Raw genomic sequence first — 21,303 nt, 5'->3', positions numbered from 1 at the left:
TACTGTAATGCGAGTGTAGTGCTTGTCAAACTCCATCCACTCATCAAGTTTCATGAATCCAGGTATAACAATATGTACACATGGTGCAAAACACTTTAGCTCAATGTAAAACTTGATGAATTTACAACCAATCTACATGTACAAAGTTAGTTCCATAGCCCCTCCCCAGGGATTTGATGCTATGCAGGAAATCCATTATAAACTGATCTACTAAGAAAGAATGGTTGACGTGTATGGAGACTGCATGGACACACATGCTTTTTTCTGTGAAAGTCAATTTCAGGATAGCACAACAGCTTTCCTCTACTTTGCTGCTACAGATGACGAGACCTGGCAGACGCAGAGCCTTATGGATAGATGAACTAAAACTAATCTAGAATAAACCATCTTATTAGTCATAGACTTTGGTATTGAATCTCTACAACCTGAGATTGCTTCATTATTATTGTTTTATTTTTATTTATAAAACTGCTTCAACCTAGGATTGCTTAATTATGAGTCTTGAATGTTGTGATCATCTTAAATAACAAGCTTTGATGTAGAATCATTATTAGTCTTAGACAAGTTTTGATATAGAACTGCTAGAGCCAAGGACTGTTGCATCAACAGTCTTAGACAAGTTTTGATATAGAACTGCTAGAGCCAAGGACTGTTGCATCAACAGTCTTAGACAAGTTTTGATATAGAACTGCTAGAGCCTAGGACTGTTGCATCAACAGTCTTAGACAAGTTTTGATATAGAACTGCTAGAGCCTAGGACTGCTGCATCAACAGTTTTAGACAAGTTTTGATATAGAACTGCTAGAGCCTAGGACTGCTGCATCAACAGTTTTAGGCAAGTTTTGATATAGAACTGCTAGAGCCAAGGACTGCTGCATCAACAGTCTTAGACAAGTTTTGATATAGAACTGCTAGAGCCTAGGACTGCTGCATCAACAGTCTTAGACAAGTTTTGATATAGAACTAACAGCTTGAGATTGCTTCATTATGTTTTAAATAGAATCAGATATTGAACCACTAGAACCTGGCACTGGTTCATTAGTTTTGTTAGTAATATTTTACCTCTGAGCTCAATTTTCCAATACATAACCACACTGTATATAACTACATGGAACATTATAATCAAGACTTGCCCCATTTAATATATTTTACATTTCTTTTTCTATTCAAACCTTAAGAGCAGTCTGGGTTATAATTCTGCAGATTTTCATGGAACGAAGATACTTTTAGGGAAATAAAACCTGGTTAATTTTCATTTCATGTGATACTTTGTTGTTTTTGTGTGTTTTTAATACTCTTTCATTTTCTTAAGAATTGAAATATCGATGACTATACTAGGCAGGCCATAGTTACTATTCATTACCATACACAAAGGGTGATTGCTTTGTTGTTTGGCAAGAGGGGTTGACTGATATCACTGCTGCAGTAGGTTTCTTTTCAGATTCTGAATAAACTGTACATTCTGTGACAGCTAAAATATAATTTTTTTGTCTGAAAACAAATGGTACATATTGTATGTATTTAGCATCAATTACATTTAAAAAAAACTTATTACGTGTGCACAGCAAAATGTTGTCTTTTCTTTTCTCTGGGCGACAGAAGAATTGTCTGAAATGTTGGTTGTGCTAATTAACTAAACTATATAAATTTTTTATATGTATTGTTCTGCATTTGGCATAAATGAAATGGAAGAGTGAAAAAGTTAGTTATGTGAGTATGAATTTAAATAAACAATTTTTTTTCCCACCAATTTAAACAGTTGCTGTAATGCAGTTAATGTAATCTGCTTTAGTTTGGCAGTGTCATAACTCTGCACTTGCAATCTTCATCGTATTTTCATTTGCTGATGGATATTAATAATTGGCTTTTAAACGATACCTATTAACTATTTCTGAAATCATCACCGATGTTTTATTTTTGCAAAAGAGACACTGATCCAATTCCCATGAATATATCTTGTTATAAAGCATTGAACAGTTGGCACATATTCTCTTATTCTATTCCTGACCTCCTCTTTGGCAATTTTCATGTTGTCTTGCACATCACCAAAAACAGTAGGTTGTATGAAGTATCCCTTGTCCCCCACTCTGTTCCCTCCATACAGCAACTTCGCCCCATCCTTCTTCCCTGAACTGATCATGCTCATAACCTTTTGAAACTGGGCATCATCAACCTGAATGTGTAAGGAGTAAAACTGATTACTGTACAATAACTACACTGGTAGAGAACAACTGAAGAAATTAAAGCTCTTCACTTAATTATTACAAGAAAACTGTGTCAGGCACCAACTGAAGTTGGCAGTGAGTATTGCTCCTGAGTGAGGTACAATTTCATGAAAAAGGTTATTGTGATCCTGAGGGCTATTCCATTTAAACATACCTGAGGAGGGCGAGGCACATTCAAAAATGGGTGATTTTTTCCATACCACCACAAGTCATAGAAGCAAATTTCAGAAATTCATGACCGTGCATACAATTATTTTTATAGAAGAGAATTATATATTAATTTTTATCATAGGTAACTTGAATAGACGTATTAAACTTAATAGTCAGAAATAAAATGTAATGGATCTAATTAATATTTATAAAGATAATATGATAAATATAAAACATTTTGTGAATAGTAATAATAAAATGAGTTGTTCAGTTTTGATCAACTGGATATTTGTGGTTTTCAGGTTTAAGGATGAAACATTGTCTTGATGGTTTCTTTGGATTAAAAACCCAATATTTACATGGTTTAAGATCAATCTGTTTAACAGCACCTAAATAATAGTACCCAGAAATTATATATGAAATTTGATAGCAGGGCCATACATGTAAGTTTCAAAAATTATTTTCAAGTTAGACAAGGTAATATGTATTTTATATGAAGGGATTAAAGAAATATTAAAACCACAAGATGCCTGAATTACTTTTATTTTCAGTAAATATGGATATACATTCTCCTCTGGCAGAATTCCAAAGTCAATGACAGTATCATACTACTGTATTATCTTCCCTCCAAATATGCCATCAATATCAGTCCAATATACTTAATCTGGCAGATGGGCAACTAACATGGTTTGTGTTGCCAGGATGGCTGCCTTAACAGTTGTATGGAAAATTGCAGACAATGGACCAATTGTACGAGTCCCTTAAATTGTAAGTCTACATGGTATTCAAAGTCGGGGCAGCCACCTGGCTGGTTATGTGGATGGACAGGTCGTACAAGTTCAAGTAACATCCAACCCATTGTAATGACTGATATCATCATTTGCTATTATGGATGGCATCTGACAGCAAGGGTTAAACTCAAGTCTCATGAGCAGACTTACAGGCACTCTGACATGCAGGAGGACTTGCACCCACAGGACAAAGCAAGATTTCATCTGTTCCAAGGAAGCCATATACAGTCAGCCAGCAAGCTGGTCAGGAGACCGATGGCAAATGGCAATGACAGCAGGTGGAAAACTAAGGTAAGGTCAGCCGAAAATATCCCCATGCATCTAGACTTACTGGCACTCTGACCCTGCCCAGTATCCTGGGGAGCTTATGCCCAGTGGGCTGCCAAAGGTGGGAGCAAAATCTCCCAGGAACTTCAAGTCTATATTGGGCAGACACGATAAAAAGAGGGATACAAACTGTCTTTAAGTCAATAAATATGTCTTCTTTTTCTGGATAATCTGCCTCATCTGCAACCTGAGCAGTGACCGGAGTGGGTGTAGCATGGACACATCCACCATTCTTCTGTCACAGATCTGCACTTTGCCCATCGCTCCTTGCTCTGCAGACTATTCCATGAGATGGTAGACAGCATCCTCATTGATAATGCCAGAAAGGCATGTATAATAAGAGCCTGACATTTAACAACTTGAGAAGCCAGATTACATCTAAAAATACTATGAAAACAATATAAAGGGAAATGACAATCCAAAAGTGTGAACTATAACTCTCACTCATTATAAGTTATTTATAAACCAATTCTAGACATAGTGCAATACTGCTATGGTCACCATGACTAAAATTAAGCCAATGTATTACAATATGATTTGAAAAAAACCCACAAAGCTTAATGTTTTATCATTATTTCCTTTTTAAAACACTATTATTTGACAAATTTCTATCACATGAAGTGATGTACAATGCGATTTTTACTACAATGTGCTTTGGAAAACTACACTGTTCATACTAAAATGCTGTTTGGTACTTGACACAGTTGGTGGTGGTAGTCGACAACTACAATTATAACAAAAGGTCAGCTCTATCAGCAAATGTACTTGTAATTAAAACCAAGTGCAAATCAAAGCAGTGTGTATGAAAAACGCATATGAGCCAACAAGTATCGATGATACTGTGTATGACAACACAGCCAGAGACTAAGTTAGCAACATTCGAGAAAATGTAAACAAGTGTCAATAAAAAAACAACTTAATTACTAATACAAGATTTTAAAGACAAATGGGTAGAATTAATGGTGAATTTGGACATAATAGGTTATTTCATGCAAAGTTAGCCGTGTTGCAGCAAAAACTTAAACTGAATGACTCCTGGTATATTGGTGGCCACCTAGCACAGGCAAAGGGAGGTAATCTGGAAGAGTTTATTCTCTTTGTCTATTTGATTTGTAAACAGGTAAGACTGAATTTTTCATCTTTCAGGCTGGGCTGAATTCAAGAGGTGGGAGTTTATTTCCTTATGCTAATGTGATCAGGTAATATATTTGACAGAAAAACATAGGTTCCTAGGAATGTTAAAATTTCATTTGTGAACCATGCCACGATGTAAGCTACAGTAAAAGTCATACAGGTCTTGTATGCATTAAACATTGATTATTGCAGTACTGGGTGTCATTTCTTAGAATTTGATTCTAAGTACCTTTAAATGGCAATTACTCACTTTATTTGGATACTCATACATCCATATTCCTTTGGAAGGTCATTATATACATGCCAGTATACATAGCAAAATGAATGTTAAAGAACATGCCTTTACTGAATAAGATGAACCTATAGGTGTGATCTTGTACAATCCAGATTGAATGTCACATGCTGTGATGTCACAATAAAAGCTACCCATGTTGATAAACAAATTCGTACTACCCTATACTGTGATGATTTGACTCGACATACCCTCTCCTTGACCCAGTTTAGTACCTGGCCACCACTGTAAAAGTTCATAGCAATCAATAATTTTCATCAAAGTTTATTGATGACATTTAAGGATCAGAGCATTCAATAATAGGGATTGAACAGACTTTGGTAATAAAAAAATTAGAATTAAATTTTAATTTAAGATAAGTGCACATACATGACCTGTATGACTTTTACAATACTTAAATATAAAATCATAGTATTGCTGACACACAAAAGTACTTGTGCTGGAAAAATGACACCTCTGCTTTCACCATTTGGCTTGTTTCAGCATGTTTTATACAATATTGTAAGGAAAGGTTTAAGCAAAGCTGATCTGCAGCTGATCCTAAAAGTGTATTTTTTTCAGTCTTTTATATCATGAAAATTTTATCTCAAACAGCTCTCTGATAACTCCTACTAACAAAATAAGAGATTATTACTACTGCAACTCCTTAAAAAAAAGGATAGAAAATACTACTGACTGCCACACACCTGTGGTCCCTGTTCATTTTTCTCATCATATGGATCACCAACAGTCCTCTTCTTTGCCCTTTCAACACTACGCTCAACAAACTCCTTGTAAACCTTTTCTTCAACAAATACCCTGGACCCAGCAATACAACACTGTCCCTGGTTGAAGAAGAGACCAAAGTGAGCCTGCTCCACTGCCAGATCCACTAAAATACATGGGACATTTTATTACTGTAAACCACAGAATAGAAAACTTGCATGAATTAAACATGAAAGACAAGTGGTGTTCTAAAAGGTATGTTTTGACAGCACAGTAATTTCGGGTTTGAAATGAATACCGTAGATACAAAAATTATGTTTTGCTTACTTGCATGCAAATTTATAACACTGGAAAATTCTCAGCATTTAAATTCATGATTGGGGCACAAATTTCATGTCAAGTTCAATTTTCAAGGATTTTTACTCTGCCACAGAAGTAGCAAAAATAAAATACAGAAATTCCCCAAATGTGGTATGATTGTCCTGTAAAAAAGAGATCTCTCAAGACAGGTGCTCTGGTCTTTCAGAATAGGTGGTCTTTATAGACCTGACTATAGATACAGCTCTCTCTTGTTATAACATAGTAGTCAGGGTCCATTACCACTCACAAATCATGTTATACAGAGAACCACAATATACAGAGAACAGTGTAATATCAGACCTGCCAACCCTAACAAGACTTTCTCAGTAAGGCAATAGATTCCAATAAATTATACCCATTGTCAGTAAGGTAAAACAAAATATCATGTACTGCTCTCTCAGGCTCAAAAAACATGCATTTAAAAGTCCAGAAGTGTGATTCAAAAACTGATACAATGATAGTAAACATTGTGCTTAACTAAAAAACATTAAAACTACATTTGGACTTTAATTACCTCCTGTACAGTTTCACAAACTGCAGTTCGAAAACCTATGGAGCTCAATGGCTCAGTATTATCTCTCAACTTGACCAATTCCTTAAAAAAATAATCATTAATTTCATGTGGGCTGTGTCAACAACGATTATTTTTAATGCCACAAGACATTCATATCCACTCATGATGACCATTAAATGTAATTGTTGCCCTTCCTGCTTTTTCCCCCAAGAATCTGAATATTCATTTTCATTCTTCCATACTATTAAAACTTTTTTAAAGTTGATTTCATTCTGAAAGTATCGGTTGCTGGATGCTAATTTTTAGAAAATTAAGCAACAGTTTGATCATGCTGATGCTCTGCATCACAAAATATGTGCCGTTTAAAACACCTGAGGTACAACTGTAAAGTTAGTCTGGTTCCCTGAACAACTCCACTGAATCTAATATGATACCCAGATTTGAATCAAATACAGACAAGTCAGTATCTGGATTTCACTGCAAACAATTACACTGAGATAATTTGTGCTTTTATTTCCACGAGTCTGTAGTATAAGGGTATGTTTCATCATAGGGGTTGCCAGGTCTGTAATATGCACAACTATAGCTTAGTAACCCCTGCAATTTAAAAAAAATAATAATGATGATTTAAAGGAAAATGAAGATATAAGACTAAATTTCACCTTATATCTTGAATTGAGTTATAATTATAACATGAGACAGCAGTACATCCATCCTGCTATTTCTAGCTAATTCCATGGAGACATTAACTGGTTTCTTATACAAGTGTGCAGATCATTTGCAGCTGTGATGAATTTCCAGTGGTATATTTTAGCATGTTAAATAAGCAATGCATTAAATACCTTTAAATGCAAATATTCCCAAGACACAAAAATCACTTAACTAAAACCCTCTTGAAACTGAAATATTTTTTCTGGTCCAGTATTTTTCCTTCTTTAACTTAAAAAATATTCCATAAATCCAACTCAGAATAGCAAACAAATTTTCAGTTGCAGATTTTTTAATTTTTACACTAAAATGAAAACAAAATAAACTGAAATGTACTCAAAATGTTGCCAGGAAGCTGCCAGATAACATTTATGAGGTCGGCCTAATTCTGCTAATAGCCATATATGAAGAAACACAAAACTAAGCACCTGCACAGGTTATGGTCAGTGTCAGCAAAAAGGCAAAAAGGAAGACTTTGCACCAGGTTAAAGCTTTCAGAGTTTATTGTGGCAATAATCTGCCAGACATCTATTATCTCATACTATAAATGATCCTCAATCAGCTACTTTTTGAATTGAAAAGGTACACATTCTCACTTTTGACATTAGTGCTAACAAAGACTAGCCAAAGAAAAATTTATCAAACTGGTTCCCTCATAATTCCTGGCTGGTGACATTTTAACAAATCATGTAAATTTACAATGAAATACAAAACCAAAGCGTTAAAACAAAACTAACTGCTTACACTATAAATATCAATGGAAACATGATAATTATTTTAATGAAACACAGAATAGGCACTAATTGATATACATAGTATGATATGACTAAGTGCATATAATTGACTGCATCCCATTTTAAGTAAAATTTGAGAACCTCAAAAAAAACCATAAAAACCCTCACAACCCAAACATTTAACTGGTCCCATAGGTTTTCAGTTTTTCTAGAACTGACTGAACATATAAGGGGAAAAAAATGGGGCTCCTTTGAGTGATGCTAGGAATACATGACTTAAGTCAAAAGAACCATATATAGTCACTTCCAACTCGAGTCCAACTGCACAGACCCAAAATCTGCTATTGCGAAATGTGCTAACATATCTGAGTCTATGCAGTTTGAACAAACCCCAAATACCCTGTTCTGCCAGTGCATTATGCAAAGACAGATTAGGGTCTATGTTGTTTGCAGCTGGGTTTGACTTACAAGCAAGTATATACAGTAGTAATCAGAAAACAATTTACAAATTTAAGAGGGTAAAATAAAACTCCAATATTATTTAATTTTAACTCCAGTAATATTCAATTTTTCATATACAAGGCTACTTTCTATAGAATACACTGTCTACACCATCCATTGTGGTCGTTAAGGAAATGATATAACTGAAATGCCCCTAATGTGCATATAGTTGAGCCTTGTTTATCCAAATTCCACAATGGACAACAACAAAAAAACTCAAAATATTCATCTTGGGTTTAACAGCACAATTCAGGCAATACAGATCAAAAAAATTCAGCTAACACAAATGCCAAAACCAGCTACCCTACCAAAATCAAAGGATGATAAAACTTTTCAGTAAAAATTAAACATCATTCATGATGCAAAAGACAAAAAGGTAAAGATGTTTCAAAATTCCCCAAAAAGGCACCCAAAGCATCAAAGGCAGTAGAGAGTACAATTCCTCTCCCAAACCCACCAAGGTTCTTTTCTGTAATTTTCTGTATGAACCACAATCTTCCAAAAAGGTTTCAAGACCCTCTCAGTTGAAATAGCATCAATGGTTGAATGAAGACTAGTGAACATGTGTGAGCACAAATTTACATGGTAATGGTACACATTATTGGATTTAGTGAATAATATAGATAAACAAGGTTCTACTGTAACCTGACACACAAAGATAACTTATATTAGTGAATGCCTCAAAAGCACAGCTGTAACAAGCTCACTTCATGCCTCTGCAGTTCTGTTTGATCCTGGGTCCAGCATGTGGGAGGGTCATGTGGTAGTCGATGCAAAGTTGTGATTTTCTCCTGGCTCTCTGGTTTTCTCTGCTGCAAAGTTATATGTTGAGCTACTAAGAGTGCTATATGTAAATTGTGAGGACTTGGTATACAATCAACCTATGAATTAAACTTACGATCACAGTCAGACAGGATAATGTTTGGACTCTTGCCTCCGAGTTCCAAGGTCGTGCGCTTCAAGTTACTCTTGGCTGCCATTTGGCCAATAAGCTGTCCCACCTGAATTTCAAAGAAGAGACACAGAGAATCAAGTCTACTTGCAAGAATGTTTCAACTATTCTTTAGAATCTTTACCATTTTGTTTATATAAAAACAGTGACCAGATATTCTTAGTGGTATAAGGATAGTGGTGCTCTGATGAAATATAGGAGGGAATAAAGCAAAAGATCAAAGCTCTACATCAAAAAACAAGAATCCGTTGAAGAGACTAATGCTCTTCTGGACAAAAGTAAATTTTGGGAATTGAAAAATAGTAAAATTAAAATAACTCGAACAAAATAACAGCCACTGACAAAATTCTCTGAATCATAAATTGTAATATAAGTAGAATAGAGACTATTTGTTTAATTACATGACACATTCCCAAAAAAATGCAGTCTGAATAAATAAGGCATTAAAATACTTTTTCAAAATTCATAATTAAGTGTCATTAAAAAAATCTTTAAGCGTCACTGTAATATTAGTTTTAGAGAAAAGTAATAAAAGGTTAAGCGTGGCAAACTACACTTTATAAACAACTGTCACAAGAAGTTTTTGAAGAGAAAAGGGCTGGGTGAGAGTGGTAACATAGTAACTGAATTAAGGTTAAGAAGACACTAGTGATGATGTAGAACACTGACAAAAATATGTGAACTCATAAAATACAAAGCTGCATACAAACTTTTGTGATTTTTGCTCCACCAAAGGAATATATATATATATATATATATATATATATATATATATATATATATATATATATATATATATATATATATATATATATACACACACACACACACACACACACTTAAAAAACATGGCTTTTAAAGTGTTGGTATAGAGCAATTTGATATACCAATTGCTATCGGTATATCAAATTGTGATCCACCCATTGTGCAATAATACGCATATATAAACATTGTTGAAACTGTGCTGTTGATTCTACCTTTAGTTCAATGATGAATTTCCACCCATTAATCATTAGTGACATATGAAAATAACAATAAAAAGTATTAATAATCCCCATTTTCTAAATGAATTTAATATGGTACACAATCTTAATGCAATCCTTTCTTCTTTTCATTCCCACTCACCTCTCATGCATAAGGGACAAAATATGCAGAAATCTGGAGTGAGAGAGAACAAGAATTTGGGCTGATGAAAACCTTGAAACTGTACTTACACCAAGTAACCTACAAGAATATGGTTCATCCTAAAGGTATGTGTACACTTTCCTTAAGATTTATCAATAGTGTTTATATAATCAATGACACAAACTTGCAATAGCCTGTAAACAACATGCAGTAAATTTCTTGGTTACAAGGCGCATATACTGTAATGTATTTAATGCTTTGTTGTTGTTTCTTAAATCTATTAATTATAATGTTCTAAAAATCGATTATCAATTAAATATGAAAATGTCCAAAGGCCACCTGTCTCTCTCTCTCTCTGGACCATCGTAGCAAGATATGGGCAAAATTTTATGGTCAGTAGTAATGTTAATTAAAGCATAACAATGACTTAGATCAACTGTAAATATATTAAATATACACCACACTTATTTCCATGTTCTGGTATGTGAATGGCTGAGTGTTTGTAGTACTCTACTTTCTTCATTAAAACCATCTTTCATGTTTAATCATATCACGTTTAAATCATAAGTTTATCTTATAATAATTACATCAATGTAAGTAAAAAAAGAAACTAAAAAAACAAAACAATCAACTTATCAATATGCAAAGGTGACTGTCAAACACCACAAAAGGCACAGAACTACATTTTGTAGTGAACACACTTGGCAGGCATGCAAGGAGTTCATTCACTCGGTCAATTCACTGCTGCCTTTAGTCAGTCATAACTCCATTTAAATGGCAAATATGTGCATTTATATGTGATATAAATTAAATATATGTGTAGTATGTATGCTGTATCAGTGATATACCACCTGTTTCCTTTCAATGACAAATTTATACATCTCATGGTATATATATGGCTGCATACTGCATTTACTAAAAACTCTAATATTAATATAGAGAATTATTGTGGAAACTAAAATGCTATATGATAATGCAGACAATGATGAATCATCATTCTAAGCTAAACTGTCATCAAAATCTAGTTGCATACCAAGGGAGCTATTATGCAAAATGCATACCAAGGGAGCTATTATGCAAAATGCATACCAAGGGAGCTATTATGCAAAATGCAAACTCGCAGAGTATGACATCCAGGAACTATAACTCTGCTAAACTTAGCTGCTGTATGCTGAACATGTACCTCAGTAATGCTTACAATCAAACTCAGAGGAATCTCATTAATATCTGACTAGCTACTAAACTTTTGTTTAAAATCTAATAAGGGAGTCATTCGTGTTCTAAAACTAAAGTGGGTGGATCTGACAATCAGGGGTTGTAACTCCTAATTTGATTTAAGGGGCTGACAACTGAATTCGGTTGTGGCCTCATTGATACCAAGCTGCATAATAAATCTGGTTAAAATCAAACTGAAATTAATTGAGTTACTCTGCAGAAATAAATATGAAATGGCTCCAAAAATACTTAAATAATGATGTGTGTGTGTGTGACTAGATTTGTAACATAGCTTTAAGAATGTTTCAGTCATATTGCTATGATGTCTGCAAGGTGGCAGTTTATAGTGCTGTCTAGCACTAGGGCATCATGCCACAGACATGCAGCGTGATGTCCCACTCAGTCACATTATACTGACACCGGGACGACCAGTCACAACACTAACCTCTTAATGCTGAGCGACAAGCAAGGCAGCTGTTAGTACCATTTTTATAAATAATGTAGAACTCTGATACTGTGAGTTCCTATCAATTTCAAGCTCATTACTAAGAGAGTTAATATTCAATTGTAAATAAGTTCTATGAATTGAAAGTGGGTGGGATCATTAATCGGGGCCATAACTGCCAAATGATGCAGCAGAATGTCAACAATCAAACTCGGACAAGGCTTGATAAAAATCAAGTTCCTAGAATAATTGGTTACAATTCAGTAATAATTAAAGGAATTATTGAACTGAAAAAGTTGGTTGGTCTGACAATCCAGGGTTATAAACAAGCAAAACAATGATACAGAATAATGAGAATCTAACTCAGGTGAGATCTGATCAGTATCAAGCTGCACACCAATATGAATGAAATCCAATAATAATTAATGATGTTACTGCATGGAAATAGAAGAAAGACTGATCCAGTCATAAAAAAATAATTACATTTACTTCAAACTATATACAGCAAAGAGGATTAGCAGCTCATAAGGCATGGCAGCTACCTACCATGCAGAAAAACTACTGAAAAACATGACATCTGCATCTGCTTACTTTTAATGCTTTTAATGTAAGCTTAATTATAGATTTTGCAAATAAACTTTAACCTATGTCAAGTTCATTTATTAAGTGCAAGGTATTAAGTACTATCTCCTAAGAGCAGTTTGTATCCTTCTTCTTAAAAAAAAAATAACCCTCATCCTAGAAGATTCACAACATAAATATGATAATATTTATATCATTGCAAACTGAATCAAAAGTTTATGGATGGACTGTATAATGGGGAAATAATAGAAGTTAAAACATTTTCAAGCCCTCTAATATCTTTTTCAACATGCCATTTCCACTGTATCTGGCATGTGAACACAAAACTTGTGTCAGAAATTAAATCTCACCACCTCATACATGTAATACACATCACATGAAGATAATTGGGGGGTGGGGTAGAAAATGGCTAGTCGTTCTGATTAGCATCAGCCTGACTGTGGACTTTACTTACCTCAGTTGATCCTGTAAAAGCCACTTTATCCACATCCATATGCTCAGCAATGGCTGCCCCAGCAGTGGGACCATATCCAGTGATAATGTTCACTACACCTGGTGGAAAACCAGCCTGAAAAGAATCATGATGAGCACAAATACTCCACATGAACCATGCTAGAGAACTAAAGAGTAATTACATACTGTCTGTATCAAGTTAAACTTCCCTCTATTCTTCAAACAGTCGCCATCAGATGCCAAAATCATGCTAAATGACTGAATCTTTATCAATTACAATCAATACCAATGGGGTGTGCTGTTTTACCAGCATATAGGCATACCATGGTAAGGATCCTGCCTGCACTTGCTTCAGTTTCATTTATCAATAGAACTGGGGTGTAAGGTTTTACCAGCATATGGCATACCGTGGTAAGGATCCTGCCTGCACTTGCTTCAGTTTCATTTATCAATAGAATTGGGGTGTAAGGTTTTACCAGCATATAGGCATACCATGGTAAGGATCCTGCCTGCACTTGCTACAGTTTCATTTATCAACAGAATTGGGGTGTAAGGTTTTACCAGCATATAGGCATACCATGGTAAGGATCCTGCCTGCACTTGCTTCAGTTTCATTTATCAATAGAATAGGGATGCAAGGTTTTACCAGCATATAATATAGGCAAACTGTGGTAAGGATTCTGCCTGCAATTGCTCCAGTTTCATTTATTAATACCATTAGGGTGTAAGGTTTTACCAGCATATAGGCATACCATGGTAAGGATCCTGCCTGCACTTGCTTCAGTTTCATTTATCAATAGAATTGGGGTGTACGGTTTTACCAGCATATAGTCATACCGTGGTAAGGATCCTGCCTGCACTTGCTTCAGTTTCATTTATCAATAGAATTGGGGTGTAAGAATTTACCAGCATATAGGCAATACCATGGTAAGGATCCTGCCCGCACTTGCTTCAGTTTCATTTATCAAAAGAATTGGGGTGTAAGGTTTTACCTGCATATAGGCATACCATGGTAAGGATCCTGCCTGCACTTGCTTCAGTTTCATTTATCAATAGAATTGGGGTGTAAGGTTTTACCAGCATATAGGCATACCGTGGTAAAGATCCTGCCTGCACTTGCTTCAGTTTCATTTATCAATAGAATTGGGGTGTAAGGTTTTACCAGCATATAGGCATACCGTGGAAAGGATCCTGCCTGCACTTGCTTCAGTTTCATTTATCAATAGAATTGAGGTGTAAGGTTTTACCAGACTATAGGTTAATTAAGATATACATTGAGATCCGCTTTTACTTGTTTATCAATACAGTAGGTGTGTATAGTTTTACTTTCATATAGGTGTATTGTGGTATACAGTGAGATCTGCTTGTGGTTGTTTTATTTACGAATACAGTAGGTGTGTATGGTTTTACTTGCATAAAGGTATATTGTGGTACGGATGCTGCTTGTACATTATGATTTATTTACTTCCTGACTTATATTGTTTTTTAAGCACTTCATTTCAAGCATCTCAGTCTAATCAGTACATGCTAAAACCAAATTGTATCTGAATATTTCATTTATTCAGAAGAGAAATAACTAGACTATTTTTCATCCTATTGGAATATGAATTTAATTTGAAAAAGATACAAAGATATAAATGCAACTGAGTGCGCCATGAACTACAAGTGCAAACCAGGCAGATGCAAAAACCTTGCTTATTAAATTTGTTCATTTACATAATTGGGCCATTGCACATAGAGCGCAGTTACCTCACTTACCCAACTGAACCAATGGCCCCCATTACACTGAACATGTAAGTCATCTTCCCCAAGTTTTATTCAGTATGTTTCTTACTGGTTGGTTTAGAATTTTTTTTTACTGAACATTAAGCAGGCATAAAGAATTAAAATACTGTCATAATAACCTGCATTTTGCTGAAATTTGTCTCATTCTATCTCTTAATAAAAATTTGGAACTTCCACAAATTGGATGAATTCTGAAATCTGTTTAAGAATAAAAAGATTCCCATGTGTGCAATTTTAAAATTAAATATTTTTTCATGATTTGTATTATACTTACCTATCACAAAAATGGAAATTATAAAGTAAATTTTATTTTTCCGAAAATACTTATCTAATCATATCAATGTTAGAAATGACTACTGCCATCTTCAGAATCAAGCCCTCCCCATGGACATAAATGTATGTAGATTGAATAGACAAAGGGAAGTAACTCTTACAGATTACCTTCCATTACCTCATTCGGTAACATCGGTATACTGGATATCATCAGTTTTAACTTGAGCAATGTCTCAGGCTGGATGCTCGAATTGCAGGAAGGGTTTGGGAGGGATTTAAAGATGTGACTGGCCAAGTATACTTGGGAAACCTAATTTACTATAAAATATACTTTTTCTGTCAAATATGTTAGTCAATCACATTAATGTTAGGAAAATGGGTATGGATGAGGAGGAAATGCTGAGCATCCAATCTCTACCTGAAAGTACCTTGAGGATCATTAGAACTCTCTACTTTTAAGCATGTGACTCTCCTAACAAAAGTAATAAGTTTATATACATATGCAAGGAACTACCCTACAGAGGCACCCACACTTTAATATAATTACAAAGATAGATTTTCTATGGTGAATGCAGCAAAAGTTGAGTTTGTACACAATAATGCAGATGTGTGGACTAGCATAATCTGGCAACTGTCTGGGCAGCAACCAAGAGACCAGCAAGATTCAACTCAGTGTTTTGAGAGACAGTGTCATGCAAATATAAAGAGATAAAAGTGGAATGAGCATGCCAACCTAGTGATTCCACTATATCTTTAATTCAGCCATTGCACTGAAAGGCACGACTCATAGAAATAGCTTGTAATTTCATCAGCCAAAATCTTCATCTGATTTATTTGTTCCTGTGAGAGATCAGAAAATGCTAACTGGATGACTCCCTAGAGCCATTTGCAGGGTTATGTTATGCTTCCCTAGTTTCAGTGGGAGAAAAACCAGTCACCCAAACCACGTGGACTTCGTGAACTTATGATCCAGACAGCATGTACCAGGTCCTGTAACCTTGCCTCTCCTGAAGGATTGAACAACAAGAGGGACCAGACAATTATTTTCCAGTTGCTAGTAGGCAGAAGCCTGTTTTTAGCAATGAAACCAGATTGAGTCATTAAAATGACTCAACCATCTGAATGAAACTGTAGATAGTATGGATCCATAAATAGAGCATAGAGCTCACTCACTCAGGATGCAAAGCTTGTACGATTGCTGCTTCAAGAGAACAGTGAACAAAGGTTCGAACTTGGAAGTGTTAAGCCATGTGAAGACCAACAATAGATTCCACTTCAGGAACAGGGTCGGTGAGCAAGGTTAAGATAGATCAAAACTGGTAAGCACTGTCAAACTGCCCACGACCTCTGAATGTTTCAGAAATCATGAAGTGATATCCCTGTTATTAGTGCTAGGTTCATGCTTTCAAGGAGAAAAAGAAACAAGTTAGCCAGCTGGGGGAATGGAGGCTGACAATATTGTGACATCATTTGCAAGACCAGTCACAAAAAATACACCATTTTCCTTCAGACACAATTACAGTGGAGAGCCGTCTGAGAGCTGATGAGATTCTCTCCACAACTTTTCCTGCGCAAAACATGCCAGACAAAAGTCATGCGATCAGTAGAAGTTTCTCTGGACATGGGTGAAAGATTAGTGACCACAGTTGTTTGAGAAAGTTTGGGGATTTTTTCTGGGCACAAGCAATATCAGTGACCCATTACTTTTTCCATCTGAGAGGGGCAACAGAGTGGTAAACAATCACAATAAGAATGATGCTGTCCAAATCAGCCAGCAAAATAAAAAACACTCATACACCCAGCTCCAATGTCTCTATATCATGTCTAGGCAGGGAGCTGACTTGTACCTTATGGGTTGCCTGGATCTGTATAATGCAATTTCATCATTCTTGTTGACAAAACTTTATGAATTGTATTGATCATCCTCAATTCTAGATCTCTGAATATCCATGTGCAATATGTCCTCTGTACAAGGCAATTTAATGGATGGAGGGGATGGCATTCCTGCATCACTGACTAAACTAGATGTATTGGAAAGAGGATGTAAACTTAAAATGTTCACTAGTTTTGGATCGGACCCTTTTCCCTTATCCTTGAGCTCTTTTTGTCAATACATCTTTTTTCCACAAAGAGCACACCTTGCAAGCTTTGGATGATGAGCATTCAATGCAGACAAGGCAAGATGCATGATTGTCTACCGCCATCTTAAAACGCCTGCAATTTTTTATATTTAACAGCCATGTTGTCGCAGACTATTTGAAAATGTAAAAAATAAAACATACCAGGTGCAAATACTAGGTGAAATAATGGTTATCGAATATCAAATTATAAACGCATGATTCCATTAGACATCCTACATCAACAATAATCTGTGAAATGAAAATTTTCACCAAAATGCCAAAAATGGAGTAATGATGCACTCCACAGCCTAATGTTTTACTTATTGTACCACCAGAAAAGATTGTTGGATAGCTAACAGAAAAAACAGAAATCAATGGATTCATCGAGTCCTGTTCACAGTTTGCACCCAAGTTAAAACAGACGGTATCCGGCATACAGTCCCACCTAGTGGGGCAATGGGAAGTAATCTGTAAGTGTTACTTCCCTCTGTCTGATAAAAATATAGGCACAAAGACTTTTCAAGTCAACGAGAGGGCTGGATTCTGGACATAGAAGTAATTCCTATTATTAATGTGATTGGGTATTGTATTTGATGGAGAAACCAGCAGTATCAGAAATATTATAAGCAGGATAAAGTAAAATATCAGTCTGAGGAAAGATTTTGAGCAAATTATTGAAACTGGAGCATAAGCAACATAGATGTTTAAAAGTGGCATTACCTCTACAAGTTCTATCAGCACGGTGCACCCCGTGGGCCCCGGATGGGATATTCTGAGCAATGAATTCATAGTGACATCCAGGTAGATGCAAATGTATCCCTAATTTACATATTTGTTATAAATGAATGGTTCATCTGAAATAAGGCAGAATTCTTCCCTTACCTCCTTGATAAGGTCAGCAACAAAGAGACCAGTGAGGGGTGTCTGCTCTGCAAGTTTCATCACCACTGTGTTACCTGTGGCCAGGGCAGGGGCAAGCTTCCAGGCTTGCATCAGCAGAGGGAAGTTCCACTGAAAAAAGGTCACCATGTGTAAGTATAAACAAGAGCGCCATGTGAATCTAGGATCACTCACATGGCAGACATCTGCCAAACAGCCAATCCAAAAGCAGTTGGTTAAGAAATCTGGGTTTGTAAGATGCAAATTTCTCCTAATTCTATTGACTGCATGTTAGAACTGTTTTGAAGTTTCTCCATGGGCTTTTTAGAATCTTTTTAAAAGGCCTTTATGCCGGGATGCCTTCTATCGAATTTGGTTAAATTCTATTTAACTTTGATAATGTCATTTAAAGGCTTTCATTATGTTTGGTATAGCTGGCCTTATTAATACTAGATCAGCATCATTTGGAAAGTCCTTTAATCTAAAATGCCCATTGTCAAATTGGTCAAATTCTTTTCAGTAGTTTTTGAGAAGACAGCTGGTTTTTCTATTCTTTTCAACCTGCCAACATAACTGATGAATGGATATTTGTAAAATATTTGAAAGAACTTTATTACAGTGTGCTCTTTGAGAAATTTGGTCAGGTTCTGTTCAATGTTCTTTTGGAGTTGTTTAAGTCTGTGTGTTCTAGAAATGATGGCTATATTTGACAGTAGACTGGCATCACATGAATAAATCTGAAAGGTCTTTATGCCAGGGCCCTTTCTATCAAATTTGGTTGAGCTTTGTTCCGATGTTTAAGGAAGACATTAAAGTTTTATATCTTTAGTAATGGAAGTCATACTGGACTTGTGTGTGCAAATTTAAAGGCCTTCATGCTATAATAATTTCTGTTCTGCAAATTTTAGTTCCTTGCAGGGTGATCATACATGATGGCCAATTGCCATCATTTGTACAGTCTGAATGCCTATGATGCCAGAATTCTTTGTCAAATCTGATCAGTAGTTGCTGTGAATAAGTCACTTAAAGGCTTTTCAGCCATATTTGATGTTGGCTCATCATTATTTATTAGAAAATTTGAATGCCCCCAAGCTAGGATATTTTGTCAAATTTCATTAAATTCTGTCAAGCAATTTATGAGAAAGCCATTTTCAGTCAAATTTGGTTTAATTTCTGCTCAGTAGTTGTAAAAATATCTATTTAAAGGATTTTTCCGCATTTTTAGTAATAGAGGCCTATTTGACAGTGGATCTGCATCATATGTAGTCTGAAATGCCTTCATGCTAGCATGTATTCTGCCAAGTTTGCTTGAAACTGGTCCAGCCGTTGTTTTAGAGAGTATGAACAATTTTGATGGATGGATGATGTACAGCTTAGGCCTGTATATCTGGAACTGCAGTAGCTTGGTTGGTTGTACACTGGACTTGTAAACCAAAAGTCACATGTAAATACTGTCAGTTCACAAGTTTCAAGGTAAAAATGAAAAGCTTTTTTTTTATTACTGGATTCAAAGGATTTCAATTATCCTGCGGGAGTCCAGTAGATCAGCTAACAATTCAGGAATCCAGAACCTCTAGCTAAAACCAGATATATTATCTCATGTTTGTGAGAGACCTTGGGAAGCCTCCCAAAATTATAAAGTCTTCAAGGAGTCCGTGAACAGTCTCTTACTAATTTTTAGGGGTTAAATGACACACATACATGCCACTTACAAACAATACATTATCAATATACATATCAACTTATAGGACTTGCCATCTCTGCCACTTACAGGGGTGCAATTTCATGTGTGTCAACATACAGGTCACATTTCCAGTGTGCATATTACAGACAGATCCAGGCTTGTCATCCATTCATATTCCAGTCTACACATTCTACACATGTCAGACTCATCCTAGACAAGACAACAAAATAACTCCAACAGACTAAAGTACCTGCTAGTTGCTGGTGATTCTAATTCAACCTCTTTGGCCATTTCAAGCAGCTCCATTTGACTGAATGCAACACTTCATGAAAGCTTTAAAGCCATTTTGTCACTAATCTTGTTTCTACACTTAAATTTAGAAGGCATCATCTTCAAGACAAAAGAAATAGTGCAATTTCCTCATGCAGGGAAAATCTTAATCAGATCAACGTGAAGGCCAAATAATTTAGTACTGCTGTTATGCAGAGCACTTCATTCTGCTCAATCCATTTTAGATTTTACAACAGTTAATTTGTGTGCAGTAACAGTAACTGGCATTGCTGCCAGACAAAAACCACATGCCAGTTTCATGGATCAAACAATTACCCTGGTCACCTGTCAGAAAACAAGAGACAAATCTGCCAGTTATAAACAAAAGGAAATGCTGAGACAACCAGCTGTCCAAAATCAAAGGTGGAATGAATACCGTGTTGAAAGTAGCAAATTTGTGTGATAGTAAGCTGAAACATAAAACTAAAATGTATCAATGATAATCAGTTAAGTGAATATGCTGTATGCTGGTTATGGGACTTGTATAATTAAACATGGGTGTCATTTCATATGATTTACATAATGTTGATGGATTGCTTACATCTCTGAGAAAAAATGGCAACTCTTGGGCATGTGGGCCAAAGTAAATAAAATAGCAATTGATGTCCTTTTCAAATGTGATTTGGAAGAATGAAATTCGGTAAAAACGACGAATAAAGCAAAATCTACATCTAGTATTTTTGGGGAATAAACAAGGATATACCATTTGCATTGTGTAAGTACGACTAGTACACTAATTTATGGTACCAGTTGCCTGGTAAACTCTAAAATGCCTCACAAATTGTTTTTATTTATTTTTCTTTTAAAAATATAATCGTAGCATTTTATAACAGTTTCTTGATGCAGTAAACGAACAAGAGCTGATCACTGCTTTGAGCAGTATGGCTTTCTTGCCAATTTTGTCTAGATATTATTTTACATTTGTAAGTGTTGGGACACCAAAAATGCTGTAATTTTTAAGTGCACATAAATCCTGGGAAATAAAAATATTTTTCCCTGTCCCAAGATTTACAGTCACT

The 21,303-nt window shown here is 35.5% G+C and overlaps 1 protein-coding gene across 1 annotated transcript in view; it reads right to left on the bottom strand.

Annotated features, from left to right (window-relative positions):
- Positions 1-21,303, bottom strand: part of LOC149800918 (aldehyde dehydrogenase, mitochondrial-like) — a 69,592-nt gene that overhangs the window by 13,148 nt on the left and 35,141 nt on the right. Inside the window, exons 7-11 of the mRNA XM_089954981.1 lie at positions 18,274-18,402; positions 13,215-13,328; positions 9,340-9,442; positions 5,606-5,790; positions 2,009-2,173 (exon numbers count right to left, since the gene is read on the bottom strand). Coding sequence (XP_089811107.1) covers positions 2,009-2,173; positions 5,606-5,790; positions 9,340-9,442; positions 13,215-13,328; positions 18,274-18,402 — 696 coding nt within the window. The remainder of the gene's footprint in view (positions 1-2,008; positions 2,174-5,605; positions 5,791-9,339; positions 9,443-13,214; positions 13,329-18,273; positions 18,403-21,303) is intronic.

Source organism: Sinohyriopsis cumingii, chromosome 4 (genome assembly GCF_028554795.1).
Source record: "Sinohyriopsis cumingii isolate HCF-2022 chromosome 4, ASM2855479v2, whole genome shotgun sequence".
Classification (NCBI taxonomy): Eukaryota; Metazoa; Mollusca; class Bivalvia; order Unionida; family Unionidae; genus Sinohyriopsis; species Sinohyriopsis cumingii.
The sequence above is the reverse complement of the archived record's forward strand: the minus strand, read 5'-3'. Positions and strand labels throughout refer to the sequence as shown.